This window comes from Prinia subflava, chromosome 1 (assembly GCF_021018805.1).
Source record: "Prinia subflava isolate CZ2003 ecotype Zambia chromosome 1, Cam_Psub_1.2, whole genome shotgun sequence".
Lineage (NCBI taxonomy): Eukaryota > Metazoa > Chordata > Aves > Passeriformes > Cisticolidae > Prinia > Prinia subflava.
This window is the reverse complement of record NC_086247.1, coordinates 2,179,740-2,193,726: the sequence shown is the minus strand read 5'-3', so window position 1 is coordinate 2,193,726 and position 13,987 is coordinate 2,179,740. Positions and strand designations below refer to the sequence as shown.

The 13,987-nt window shown below is 48.7% G+C and overlaps 1 protein-coding gene across 1 annotated transcript in view; it reads left to right on the top strand.

Moving 5' to 3' along the window:
- The window catches only part of ADGRB1 (adhesion G protein-coupled receptor B1), a 162,668-nt gene that overhangs the window by 25,917 nt on the left and 122,764 nt on the right, over window positions 1-13,987 (top strand). Inside the window, exons 7-13 of the mRNA XM_063405525.1 lie at window positions 2,180-2,281; window positions 4,234-4,340; window positions 5,089-5,283; window positions 6,317-6,385; window positions 9,880-9,988; window positions 10,823-10,966; window positions 13,444-13,519. Coding sequence (XP_063261595.1) covers window positions 2,180-2,281; window positions 4,234-4,340; window positions 5,089-5,283; window positions 6,317-6,385; window positions 9,880-9,988; window positions 10,823-10,966; window positions 13,444-13,519 — 802 coding nt within the window. The remainder of the gene's footprint in view (window positions 1-2,179; window positions 2,282-4,233; window positions 4,341-5,088; window positions 5,284-6,316; window positions 6,386-9,879; window positions 9,989-10,822; window positions 10,967-13,443; window positions 13,520-13,987) is intronic.

The window sequence follows — 13,987 nt, the reverse complement described above, 5'->3', positions numbered from 1 at the left end:
GCTGGGGCCCTGGCAGAACAAGCCCGATCTTTTCTTCTCTTTCTGCAGGGGTTGATGCCTGTGCAGTGCTCCAAAGGAAAAGGCAAGTCTCAGGCACTGGGCTCTGCCAGGGTTCACAGCCAGAAGGGTCTCGCTGCAGTTGTTAATTTGCAAGGGAAGGAAAAGGTGGGGAAACATCAGAGGCTAAAAATAAACCCGCTCAATTTGTTCTCCAGAAAGTATCAAATGCTGGAGTGATTTGATTTGAGCAGAAGAATTGAACTTAATTGGGTTAGTTATTAAAATCTCCCAGTGCAAATAGGTTACTCTGGTAAAAGGGATTTTGTTGTGAAGCAACATCAAAAAGAAAAAAAAAAAAAAGAAGAAGAAGAAAAAAGGAAAGGATGAAATTATTCTCTCCTGGCCTGGGAATTGCTCCTGCGCTCAGTGGCAAGGCAGCTCTAATCAGTGTATTTTTAAAGAGCATCTCTGATCCACAGCATCCCTCAGTGGTCCCCAGGGACACTGCAGGGGTGACAAAACCAGGAAGTTTTGGCAGGCCAGCGGGGGAGAAAGGCGAGGAGAGATGTGAGCATCCTCTCAGCTTTTTCCTGTGCTCTGCTGCTTTGTAGCCAAGGATGCTAGAAGCTTCCACACCCCGGAACCCTCCTGTGAACCATGAGACAACCTGTGACCGTGGTCCAAGCACAGGGACAAGAGTTTGGAAATCAGCTCGCTGCTCTGGGACAGGCTCTGTGGGTGACCAAGTGCTGTCACAACTGGGTTATTCAATCTCCCTGCCCCACAGCTCCCTGGCAGCAGGCTGGAGATGAAACTGCTTCTTTTCCACCCCTGTTCTGGCTTATCTGCAGAAGCCAGGAGCTGTTGGCTCAGGGATGAGCCCCGCTCATGTGCAGAGCACAGCTGGGGTCCCACTGCCCTCCGGGGTTCCATCACAATAGTGATTACTCACAAGGGAGCTTTAAACCAGGGGAAGGAGCATCTGTTTCCAGGCAGGGAACTCAGTTTATTCATTCCCAGTGTCTACTGGGGAGGAATCCATCTTTGGACTGCAGCTGGGGCTGGGGCCAGTCTTGGAGCCTGCCTGCAGGAGCAGCGATGTGCAGGCAGCTTGTTGGGTCTTGTAGGAGTTCTTCAAAGCAGCAGGACTTGCCATGCCCATAATTTAGGTTTGAGCCCTCCCCACAGCCAGGTTGGTCCCTGGGTAGTCCCAGAGCAGCAGTGGGACATGTCCTGACCAGCTGCATGCACAAACTCAGCTTCCTTTTTATTGGAAATTTTACATGCGCAATGAATAAAAACTGTAATCAATGACTATTAAATCGAGTTTTTTCTCCTTCCCTCCCTCAGGAGTGACAAATAGCTTTAACACCAATCTCATGGCTCCCTCTGCTTTACATGTTGTAAATAATGAGTTTCTCAGCACAAAGATCTCCTATGGAGAATGTTTTTCTCCCAGATCCCACCAACTCCAGGACCGACTCAGCTCCACCCACAGACAGAAGCTTCCAAAACCATCCTTCCAATGGTATTTTTTTCTGTGATGTCTCAAAACACATTTCTGCAGGCTCCCGGGCTCTGCAGTAGTGTTTGGAAATGAGCTGCTGATGCAGTTCCAAGTTGTTGGGGCTCAGACCTTCTCTCTTTTGTGCACAAGATGGAAGCAAGCAGAATGAAGACCACCCAGGGGATGTGTCCGTCTTGTCTCTTCATTTACTTGTTCTTTTTTCCATTCTTAATTCACTGATTCATGCCAAGCCTCAATTTAGATACATACAACACTGAAGGTGGTGACCCTGAGGGATGGAAGAGGTGGAGTCTGGAGCCATGGAGTTCACCCAGAAAAGATATGCTCATTAAAAATTAAGAAATAAAACTCTTTAGTAGAGGGTAGCAACAGCAGTTTTCTTGCAGAGAGCTGCCACAGTGCAAGGCAAGGATGTGAGTGGACTTTCCCATGATTTTCAGTCAGCTAATCCTCAGAATGGATGAGTTCCCAGTTTTCAGACAGGCAGAGCAAATTGCAGAGAGGTGAAGTGACTTTGCGAGGGACAAAGCAGCAGCAGAGCTGGGAGTGCACTCCAGGCCTCCTGGTTCCCAGACCACGCTCTCATAATTCCCTTTTCCACGTCCTTGCTGAGGAGGAAACTTTACCAACAGAATTTTTCTCTCCTGGCAGAGCCCCACGAGATCTGTGACGAGGAGAGTCTTGGCCCTGTGGTTTGGAAAGAGACGCCAGCTGGGGATGCTGCAGCCGTCCGGTGTCCCCGCAATGCCACTGGTAAGGGTGACTGCATGGTGGGGAGGCTGTCCCTCAGCAGGGGAGCCTTCATTCTTTGTGTCCTAGATGAGGAGAACCTGGTTGTGGGACAGCAGGACAGGCACGTGGACTTCCCTCCCTTTGTCCATGGCTAAATTAACTCTGTCTGGGTTTCTGTTTTTGCTGTTAAGCACAAATGTCGTAGTTGTTACTGGATAATCTGAGGTGGTTTTCATCCATCCATCCATCATCCACCCATCCATTCATCATCCATCATCCATCATCCATCATCCATCCATCCACCCATCCATCCATCCATCCATCCATCCATCCATCCATCCATCCATCCATCATCCATCCATCCATCCATCCATCCATCCATCCATCCATCCATCCATCATCCATCCATCCATCCATCCATCCATCCACCATCCATCCATCATCCATCCATCCATCCATCCATCCATCCATCCACCCACTGCCTGGTCCTGTGAAAAGTTTGAAACTAAGGAACACTGGGATGTGTTCCCTCCATTATCTACAAAAAGCTTTGCAGAGCAGGTAGGGCTTTAGAGTCCTCTGCATTTGGTGTTGTGGTTCTCTCCAGTGCCCATAAAAGCAGCTGCTGTATGAGAGCAGGAAATCTGAATTCCTACTTAGGAACCTCAGCACATCTCTAAAAATTTGTTTGAGCACTCAAGTTGATGGTCTGATCATTCTGGTGTAGAGTAAAAGGATATATGAGCATCAAGGTGTTACCTGTTGTGGCCACCTGTTCCCTAAGGAGTGGAAGGCAGGGCAGAGAACGCTCCAGCAGCAACGCTGGTGGTGGGATTTGTCCTCAGCTGGATGTTCCTCACTGCCAGACACGAACAGAAATAGTGGCAGCAGTGTCAGTAACGTGTAAAGGTTTTATTTTGTTTGAGGGAGAGGGTTGGATGCAGACAGCCCTCTTTGACTCAGCCTGGGACAGTCAGTGTCATCCCCAGCGCTGTCCTCGAAGGGCTGTATCCAAAGAAAGGTCACTGAATCATCTGGCAGCAGCAACGGGACTGCAGACCCAGCAAACCTGATCCTCAGAAACTTCCCAAATGCCATCATGATGGCTGGGACAGGCTGATCCCTCTCCCTTTCCTCCTCTCTGATGTGTCTGTTCCTCCACATCGCAAGGCATGTGATTATCACTGCAAACCCCTCTGTGGATCAGAGCTGAGGCCTGGGGGAGGACTGGAAGCAGCTTTCAGAGAGTTTCAGCTGATGCAGAACTGGTGCTGTCGGGTGTTTATTCCCCTCCAGGCTGCGTGGGCAGCACAAGCCCTGCTTTAGTTGCAAGTACCAGACCAAACCACCTGGGGAGGCTCGTGGGGCTTCCCAAGCCAGGAAAAATGCTGCCATCCAGGGCAGGAGAAGAAACCTTCCCTTCACCCTGACTAGCTGTGTCCAGTTTGTTAATTTTTGTTTTCCTGCCCAGTTCCCTCTGCTGCTCTGCAATAATAAAAGGCAGGAGAAAATAAAGATAATCCCCCCTTCAGGCTTGTTCAGGCATCTGCAGGTGCCTCCGATGCCCTTTGTGCTGGTAGCTGAGTCTGCCCTGGTGCATTCACCAGTTCTGGGTGATCTCCATAGAATCATGAGGGTTGGAAAAGACCTCTAAGATCCTCAGGTCCAGCCATTAACCCAGCACTTCCAGGCCTACCACTAAACCATGTCCTCAAGTGCCACATCTACACGTGTTTTGAACACTTTTATGGATGACGAGTCCACCATATTCTCTGGTCAGCTTGTTCTGATGCTTGACCACCCTTTCAGTGAAGAATTTTACCTTCATATCCATCCCAAATCTTCCCTGGCACAACTTGAAGCTGTGTCCTCTTGTCCCGTGACTTCCTACTCATGACAAAAGACCAGTGCCTGTGAATGCTTGACTTTTCATCCTGTCCTCACTCCCGTATTTATTTCTTTCATTCTTCCAGGGCTGATCCTTCGAAGATGCATCTTAGATGAGGAAGGCATCGCTTACTGGGAGCCTCCAACGTACATCAAGTGTGTTTCTATTGATTACAGGAACATACAGATGATGGTAAGGCATCAGCTCAGCAGGTTTGGGATCCTCCCCAATGATTGTTACATGGCTTGAGTTACAAAAAAGAAGGAAAAAAAAGGAGTTTCCAGCTCTGCCTTGATTTTCTTTTACTGTTTTTTTTCTGCTTACCTTGTGATGCATGGGCACACCATGGATAAGGGATGGTTCCTTTCAGGATATATTAATATCCAGCTTGGCAGAATCTGGGTTCTTCCAGGCCTTTCACATCACATTATCATTAAGTATTGCTATTACTGTATCACTTTTAAATAAGCATCTTATTTTATTGTTAATGTTAAATTCCTTGTTATGGGGAATTTCTGCTGGTCTCCTGCAGCCTTTATGAGAACTGGCCTCTCCTGTTCATGTTAAGGTGTAGTCTGTCCTAAAATAATTCCGAATTGTTTATAAGAAAACAAGGTTTTGGGGCAAAAATATTCTGTTGGGCTATGAACAGAAGAAACTTTGTAGTAGAACAATTTCTTCTTCGTGGGCAAAACAGAAAATTTCAGTTTCCTGTCATTTTAGAACCACTTAGAAGATAATTTAGAATATATCACTCTTTTCTATCATTTTAAAAATATCAGAGGCTCTCAGGCCAGCAAAGATAGTCGGATCCATCTGATTTGCACTCTGAATTGTGAGGGAGGTCAAAAACCTTCCCCTGGCAATTCCTTTGCTGAGCTCATTAACTCGACTTGACTGCCCCTCAAAGTGTTTCTGGCGTTCCTTTTCTGTTCCTCAGACCAGGGAGCACCTTGCCAAAGCTCAGCGTGGGTTGATGGGAGACGGGCTGTCAGATGTGCTCCAGAACCTCGTGGAAATCTCCCAGGATGGGACCAGCTACAGTGGGGACCTGCTGTCCACCATGGACGTACTCAGGAACATGACAGAGATCTTCCGTAGGGCTTACCACAGCCCGACTTCTGGGGATGTGCAGGTGAGCCCAGGACCCCTTCCTGGAGCCCAAGGCTGGGTTAGAGAGGTTCCCATGCTCAGGGCTCCAGGTTTGATTACTGATACTGATTGTAGCTGATACAGTGCTGATGAAAATCAGATTCTTATTTTTCCCAACATAAATGTCTTTCTGTATTAACAAACTCTCCTTTTGAGGTGGTTCTTCCTGGGTTTATAAACTAGGAACTTGAAAGCCAAGGTCACTCTGAACTATCCCAACCTGATAGCACTTCACTGCAGAGCCTAATTGATATGAGAACCTTATTTGGCAGGGATTTCAGGCTAATGACTGGAGGTAAAATGATCCTGTGGCATTGGATACCTGGGTGTTGATGTAGGGGAATATCATCGTGGTTTCTTGTCCCAGGGTTTTACTTGCAGCAGCTGCAGAGCAGCTACAGGATACACCCTTGGGATGGGTCATCACCTCATGACTTGAAACATTAAACTGATCCTGCAGGATCTGAAGAGAGTGGTAAAATTGGAGGAAAAAAAATCAATAGTCTTAAATTTCCTGTCTCCTTCCTTCTCATTGTGTGCTGCAAAGGTCCTACCATGGACAGCACCCTCTTGATCCATCTCTGCGTCTCTTCCTGGTCACAAGCTAAAGGGGATCTTGAGGTTTCCATATGTTTGAAATAAAAGAAATAATAGAAAAAATATATGAAAGGGTTTATGCATTGGAAGATCATCTGGTTTTAACCAGTTTCTGACAAATATTTACCATATCTGTCCTTAAAAATCATCAGTAATGGATACAAGACTTATTCCCAATCCAGTGCCTTAGAAGATACAGTAGTTAAAGTGAATGCCTTGGGAAAAAGGTTTTATTAAAACCTGTTTTGCCATTAACATCTGTAGGGACCTGTGAAATGCTCTAGAACCTTTTGGGAATGGGATTATGAGAACACTTCTGGAGCATGTTTAAATCTCAGGTGTCCCTCTCACACCACTGTGACCTTCTCAGCCTGTTTGCATAACAACCTCTTCCGTCCTCTCTTGTCTCCCTTCTCCAGAACTTCGTCCAGATCCTCAGCAACATTCTTTCAGAGGAAAACCGGGAAAAATGGGAGGAAGCTCAGCTGGTATGAACCTTCAGCACCTTCCCTGGGAATAAAGAGGCTTTCAGCACAGGGTTAAGCCATGAGGAGAGGAATCTCCAAGTGTCTACATGACCTCCTAAAAAGAGCTTAGTTCCAGGCTGAGTCACAGTAAAGGAGTAACTCAGGGACCCACAGGATCTCAGCTCTGAGCCAGACTGCACGAAGAACAGTGAAATGCTGGTGGTGGAAACCAAATTTGGGATGGATTTCAGGGGTCAGACGTAGTTTGGAGTTGATAATCCTGACGTCCTTCTGTAATTCCACTCTTTGGTCTTGCCAAGATAAAGAAGTGGGATCATGTGGCTTTGAGTTCCTGCCTGAAAAGATGCAGGACAGGAGGGATTTTTAGAGCTGAGCTTCTGGATTCAGTTATGTTTTGCTTTATTTATGTTTTGCCTTATTTCTCTTCTGTCAAGGTTAGGGATCCTGCTCAGTCCTGAACTCCCCATTCCTGGAAGTGTTCAAAGCCAGGATGGATGGGGCTTTGAGTAAGATGTGGAAAGTGTCCTTGACCGTGGCAGGAGTTTGGAATTAGATGAACTCTAAAGTCTCTTCCAACCCAGGCCATTCTAAGATTCTATGAATAATTCAGTAGCTGAATTCTCAAGTATTAGGGCATGGTGTTGCTGGTTTTTCTTTCTGTGTCTCATTTGGCCCTTGTCTTGTGTGCCCCATTTGAACTCTCTGTTGTGGAGTTGTGTCACACATACTCCTGTTTCCCTTACCATTCCTTTCGTGAGTTGTTGCTGTTGCAAAATTCCTCCAAAAGATCTGGAAACAGCAAATAATCAAAACAAAAAAAATCATGCAACACACAAAGCAACACCATAGTCCAGTTATCTTCACACCAGCCACACAAGTCCTCTGGGAATAACTTTTTAACAAGTGCTGGCACAATTGTTGCAAGTTCGGAAAGTGAGACAGGGACTCGAAAACATTTCCTTCATGCAACAGCAACTCTGTCAGGAGCTGCGCAGCCTCTCCTCTCCTCTCCTCTCCTCTCCTCTCCTCTCCTCTCCTCTCCTCTCCTCTCCTCTCCTCTCCTCTCCTCTCCTCTCCTCTCCTCTCCTCTCCTCTCCTCTCCTCTCCTCTCCTCTCCTCTCCTCTCCTCTCCTCTCCTCTCCTCTCCTCTCCTCTCCTCTCCTCTCCTCTCCTCTCCTCTCCTCTCCTCTCCTCTCCTCTCCTCTCCTCTCCTCTCCTCTCCTCTCCTCTCCTCTCCTCTCCTCTCCTCTCCTCTCCTCTCCTCTCCTCTCCTCTCCTCTCCTCTCCTCTCCTCTCCTCTCCTCTCCTCTCCTCTCCCTTCCCCTCCCCGATATCTTTCCTACTGAATTTGGATGAGGGTGACATGGTTTGTCTCTGGGTGGAATAGAGAATCCTGGTCCTGGGCAAGGACTTGCTTGACCAAGTGGGTTGACCCAGATGGCCTCAGAGGCTCCTTCCAAACTGAGCTGTGCCTTGATTCTGTGATTCTGTGCCCAAACACTCGGTCTCAAGCCTCCAGGTGCATGTAGGTATTTCAGCACCGAGCAGAGGAGACTGTCAAGTTGTCATGACAACAGGGAAACCCTGCTGATCCCCCTAAAAACAGCTTGCTCTGTGTGGCACTTGGTTCCCAGTGGCTTTCCCTGTGCAATCTGCTCTCTGCACCTTCAGGCAGGCACAGCTCAGTGTCACCGTGACCTACACGAGGGTTGGGGACATCACGGGCAGGATGTTTTCCTGGCCTGTATTTTAGTGGGAATTGAGATAACAGCCCAGCACCACGACTTTAGGACACAGAAATCTCTGTGAACAGGATGCCAACAGAGGTTTTAGCAGTCTCTGTGCTTCTCCCTCGAAGCTCCTGGACCAAAATCACACCTTGTATTTCGTGAGATTGACCAATTCTTTTAAAACAAAGCCTTTGGCTCCCAATTTGCTCTTTAAGAATAAACCCAACTTCATTGCAGTCTCACATTCCAATGCCCTGTGGCACCCCAGGCAGAAAGATGTTGTTCAAGGAAAATAAAAACTAAATTGACCTGTAAAGGTATTCAGAGAAGGGCTACAATGATTTTTGAAGAGCCTTTCCCGACCATTATAGAATAAAACCTAAAATACAGCATCCAGTGTAGCCTGCGTTTGGTTTGACCTTGTGATTTCAATCTGTAATGGAATATAAAAGTGTGCAGCTAAAAATAGCATCCTCACTCAGTTCTCCTCCTTCTGTGCACACCTGCTGTACTGGCAGGACTTTTTAATCTCATCCTGAGACAGTTTTAGTCTAACCAAGGTTCCTTGGATTGGCAGAGAGAGAGAGAGACACACGTGGCCACCCCTGTGCTCCTTGCCCACACTCTCCATGGCTCAGCCTTCCTCCTGCCTCCTTCCCATCCTGCTTGTCCCTAGCTGTCCCTCCAGCTCACTCAGCCACCTCAGAATGTCTGGATTATGCTGAGACACTGAAAACGCTGTAAAAGTGGTGGAAAAGGAAAACCAGAGGAGCTGAACTGCTTTTCCTCAGCCTCTCATGGCATTTGCTCAGCCCCTGTGGGCAAACGTGCTTTGAGGAGAAGACAGGTAGTCAGCACAGCTGGTTTCAACTGGATCATGGTTTATGGAATCTGTCGCTGGAAAACTGGTTATTGTTTAACAGCCCTGTCTAAAGTTGGAAAAGTACAGGTAAAGAAGAGTCACTGCCAATGCCTTTATCAATGGGGAAAAAACAGGAAAGAAATAAGAGGCAGAGAAGCTCCAGGACAGGCCAGGTCCAAGAATTTGATGATTCAGAGAGTGAGATCCTGACAACAAAACAGGAAAGGAGAAAATCAGGCTGCCTGGGATTCAGCATTACACCACAATTGTCCTTTGGTGTGATTGCTTTCAGTAGAGGGAGTTGGAATGAGATGATCTTCAAGGTCCCTTCCAACACACACCATTCTGCATTTCTATGATTTTATGAAGGGAGATGGGTAGGTTATTCGCTTCTCCAGAGAATTTCCAATATTTCCTTTTGTTTAAAACCTTACCCTCCACCCTAAGTTCTACCAATCTGAGTGTCATATCATAATTTTCCTTTTCCTTTTCCTTTTCCTTTTCCTTTTCCTTTTCCTTTTCCTTTTCCTTTTCCTTTTCCTTTTCCTTTTCCTTTTCCTTTTCCTTTTCCTTTTCCTTTTCCTTTTCCTTTTCCTTTTCCTTTTCCTTCTCCTTCTCCTTCTCCTTCTCCTTCTCCTTCTCCTTCTCCTTCTCCTTCTCCTTCTCCTTCTCCTTTTTTCCTTTTTCCTTTTTCCTTTTTCCTTTTCCCATCTTTCTCTTTTTCTTTTTCTTGGCTTCCTCTTAGGATGTCCCAGTCCTCCTTCTCCACAGCCCCACAACAGCCCATTATACCCAGCATATGCTCCCAGTTCAGGTGTGAGGGCAGAAACCTTTGCCCACAGAGAAGCTCCTGCTGTTCTCGTGAAGATCTGATCTGCTCAAAATTCTGCCTCTCTTTGCAGATAGGGCCAAATGCCAAGGAGCTCTTCAGGCTCGTGGAGGATTTCATTGATGTCATCGGCTTCCGCATGAAAGATTTCCGGGATTCCTACCAAGTCACGGACAACCTGGGTGAGTTCATTGGCACTCCCCACGCTGGGGAGAGACCCCCCAAAGGTGGTAATTACTGTGCAATATGGATAAACTGGGCTGTGGGGAGGGGAGGCAGCAGGTGGTGGGACATTAAAAGCTCTGGGGGAAGACATGAACAGGCATAAACACGGGGTGGCTTCTCTCCAAAGAAGTTGGGATTTCATGAGGAAGAAGAGATATGCACAGAGAGATCTGGGAGATATCTACCGAATGGAGAACAGATGACGAACTGGGCAGAATGAGAGTCTTTCTTTTATTTTTTGATCACAAGAGCAGCCCAGCAGCCAATGGAGGCAGCGAGCAAACAGCAGGCAGTGTCTGATTGATGCTGTGTGCACAATCGCAGCGTGGAACTTGTTGCCAGAGGAGGTTGCAGAAGCCAAAAAGTACAGATGGGTTCATGATGGGATTAGGAAAGTGCACAAAAGGGAGGTCCACTGGTGGCTGTTAAAGTTGATGATCTGGATGCAGCCAGGAGCTGAGGAAGTCCTGCTGATTGCTGAGAGGACAAACCAAGAGATGTCTTGTTCTTTCTCACACTTATCAGCTGTTGCTGGCCACTCCTGGGGATAAGGTGCTGGAGCAGACTCTCCTCTGGCAGATTTAATGCAGGCAGGACCCTTTCAGCAAAGCACAAGCCCTGCTTTTATCTCCTTTCATGCACAGACATTTCGTCAAGAGAGCATCACTCCTTTGGCTCCCAATATCCCGTCTCTCTGATTTCCCGCTAATGCTTCCCATGTTTTCTTGAGCACATATGGAATTTACTGAAGCTGGTTTCACTCACTGGTTTTATTTCTTGCTTCTCCCCAGTCCTTGGCATTCACAAACTGCCTGCAAACGCAGCAACCGACATCACCTTCCCCATGAAAGGCTGGAGAGGAATGGTGGACTGGGCCAAGAACTCGGAGGACAAGGTCACTGTCTCCAAGAGCATCCTCTCTTCAGGGCTCTCAGGTAGGCAGCGCAGCCAACACAATTTTTTTCCCCTTCATTTTCTAAGAGTAATACCTTCCCTTTGCCTGGTTTTCAAATCCTCTCCCAGATCAACTGGATATGCTCACAAATGTTTGGACATCAAAGCATTGATGAGTTCAAATAAGGCTTTCAAATATGGCCTGACTAAGAGTTCAAACTAAACTCCTCACAAAAGTTCAGGGGCAGGTTTAGTGCCTGGGTGTGGGTGTTAATCTTTTCCCTAAAGAAGCAGGAAAAATTGGCATCAATGCTTTAGGTGCCCTCCAAGCCTGGATCCAGACGTGATGGAGCCATCTGAAGGTGAGTGGCTGGGAGTCAGCAGCTCAGGCTGAGCAGCTGATGGCTCTGGGTCTGCTGCTTGGACAAGATTTGATAGATCTGGGCATTCATGGCCTCTGTGTGAAATTTCCTGCCCCAAGAAATGAAATTCAGAGGTGTTTATCACTGAGGCTCCACACCAGGGCATGGACAGCAGCCCCAGCATGGAGGTGGTGCCTCAGCCAAGGTGGCCTCACTGCCAGATCTGGAAAAACACCTGGAGGTTTCTGGGATGATCTGATGGATGAGAGTCCCAGGAACCAACCACACTCAAGGTGCTCATCCTTTGGCAGAGACAACATTTGGTAGGACTGAGCCCTGAGCTCTCAAAACCAGGACCCTAAATTGGGCTGATTGCTGGGAGATGATGGGATTTACTTCTGGCACTCATGGCTTTGAGAGCTGCTGGCTCCCCCTTCCTTGAGACCACGGCTGGAGACTGAGTTGTTGCTACAAAAGACCTTTGGCCTCGAGTTGTCACACCAGGACCTTTTGCCACGGCCTCCCTGCCAGGGATGGCATCAGCCATTGCTTCAATTTGGGAAGTCTGAGGCCAAGAACAGTTAAGTGACACCCCCAAGGGTAAAGAGTGAGTCACTGGCAGAGCAAGGACCATGTCAAGCCCTCCTTGTGTTTTGTTGTGCCTTGCAGACAGCGTGAGCTCCCTGGGAGAAGTTGGAGCACACTGAAAGTGTTTGTTTGTGGATGCTGTGGTCCCTTCACCTTTAGAAACATTTAATCACTTGTTGGACAAATTTCTGGACCAGACCTAGACAGAGCTGATCCTGCTCTGAGGCTGAGGGCTGTCCCAAAAGTATCCAGCTCCTCATGGAGCTGTTTTAGATTTCTATTGGAAGCATCCTCACACAGAGCTGCTCTAAGGCCCTCGAGCTGCAGTGACTGAGCAAACAAATCATGACATCCACCCTGAGGAACAACTTCCAATCAGTCTCACCTCTCCATCTTTTCCTGAGTACCACCCAGGGCTCTTCTGCCTCTGTTTTGTTCAATATCTTGTGCTGGTGGTGTAGTTTTTGAGGGGTTACTCAGTGATTCCAGCAGAAATCCACCTCTATTAGTTTTGATCCTCATTTTTCTGTGGGAACAGGAGTAGCTATCCTGAACAAAGTGATGAAGACAGGCAGCTTCATGAGACCAAATCCAAACCCCCTCACTGCTGGGAGCTGACTTTGAACGGTTGATTTCGATGGGCCAACACTGATTTATGCAGTTGGGTGACAAAATTGCTCTGCTAGCCTGTCTGTCAGCCTCTCCCAGTTATGTGCTCACCAGATATCCCAATTTGATGGTAAGAAAGACGGACATGCAGAGCTGTGCCTGTCCTGCAGTGATGGAGCAGACACACTGTCAGCTCAGCCTCAGTGCAAGATCAGCAGAGAGGCCCCACCTGGTGCTTTCCCAGCTTTTTTATCATTGCTTTCCACCCAGCCACTTGCTTTTTCTCCCCCTGAAAATCCAGCCCTGGGGCTGCCTCTGCTGCTCGTGGTTTATCAGGGGAAGTTCTGGCTTTTTGCAGCTGGGCACCGTGAGGTAGTGGAGGAGGAGGAGAAAAAAAAATACGAGGAGAAGGAGGTCAAGTGACGTGCCCAGAGGTCACAGAGATGATTCAGAGGCTCATCTGGATCTGCTGCAGCCCCCAGAGGCAGCACATGAGTTCTGGGGTCAGAGCAGGCGCAGTGGGACCTCTCCCCTTCCCGCTGGCCTTGTCGGCCCGAGCTCTGCTCCTCTCTCTGATGGCCTGATCGCTGTGGATGGCCCCAAAGGCCTCGAGGAGGCTGCAAGAGACCTTTCCCCCCTGCAGATTTGTCTGCTGTGGTGCTGTCAGAGGAATTTTGGGGGTTTCTGAAGGGGGGAGCACCATTTGGGAGGGGTGAGCCTTGGTGAGGGCAGAAATCTGGGCTGCTGGGTCACCCCAAAGGTGCCGAGCCCTCCCTGTAGCGACAGCAGCCGCTGCTTCCCACTGCAGCGATGTTGACATGGCCCCAACAGAGATGGGGTCACCACTGGCCACGCTTATCCAGAGGCCAAATCCTGCCCCTGGGTGTCCCGTGGGGACAGCTGCCACCCCGATTGTCTCAGTGCCGTTGTCTTCTTCCCTCTCCTCTGGTGTCCTGCAGTGTCGGACGACTCCTCCGTCTTCGTGGTTGGGACCGTGCTGTACCGGAACGTGGGCAACATCCTCTCCCTGCAGAGGTAAGAGGGGTGCCTGGGGCTGGGGAGCAGCTGGGGAATACCCAGGATGATCCCTCTGGCTGCAGAGCCCTGGTCCTCCGGGGAAAAGGAGCGATCACTGGGTGCAACAAGACAGATTTTGACCTGCAGTGGGAATATTTTCACTGAGTGTGTTCAGGTGGGGCCAGGCTCAGGCATCACCTGGTGCAGGAATGTTTTCCAAGGGCATCACCCCAGACAGGAGGGGAGGAAGCTCAGTGCTGCTGTTTCATCCTTCCCTGCCACCCTTGGCCCTTCAGGAAAAGAACCTCACCCTGCCCTCCTGGAGGGGTTTTGGCGGCCCTGTCAGATGGGAGAGGCTCGGCTGCCCCGATTTTCCCGAGCTGCTGGAGAGCTGCCATCCACACGGAGCCCTGGAGAGAGGCACGGCAGAAGACAGGCTCGGGGAGGAGAGAGGGGAGCAGGGCACGCCTGGCTGCTCATGTCTGC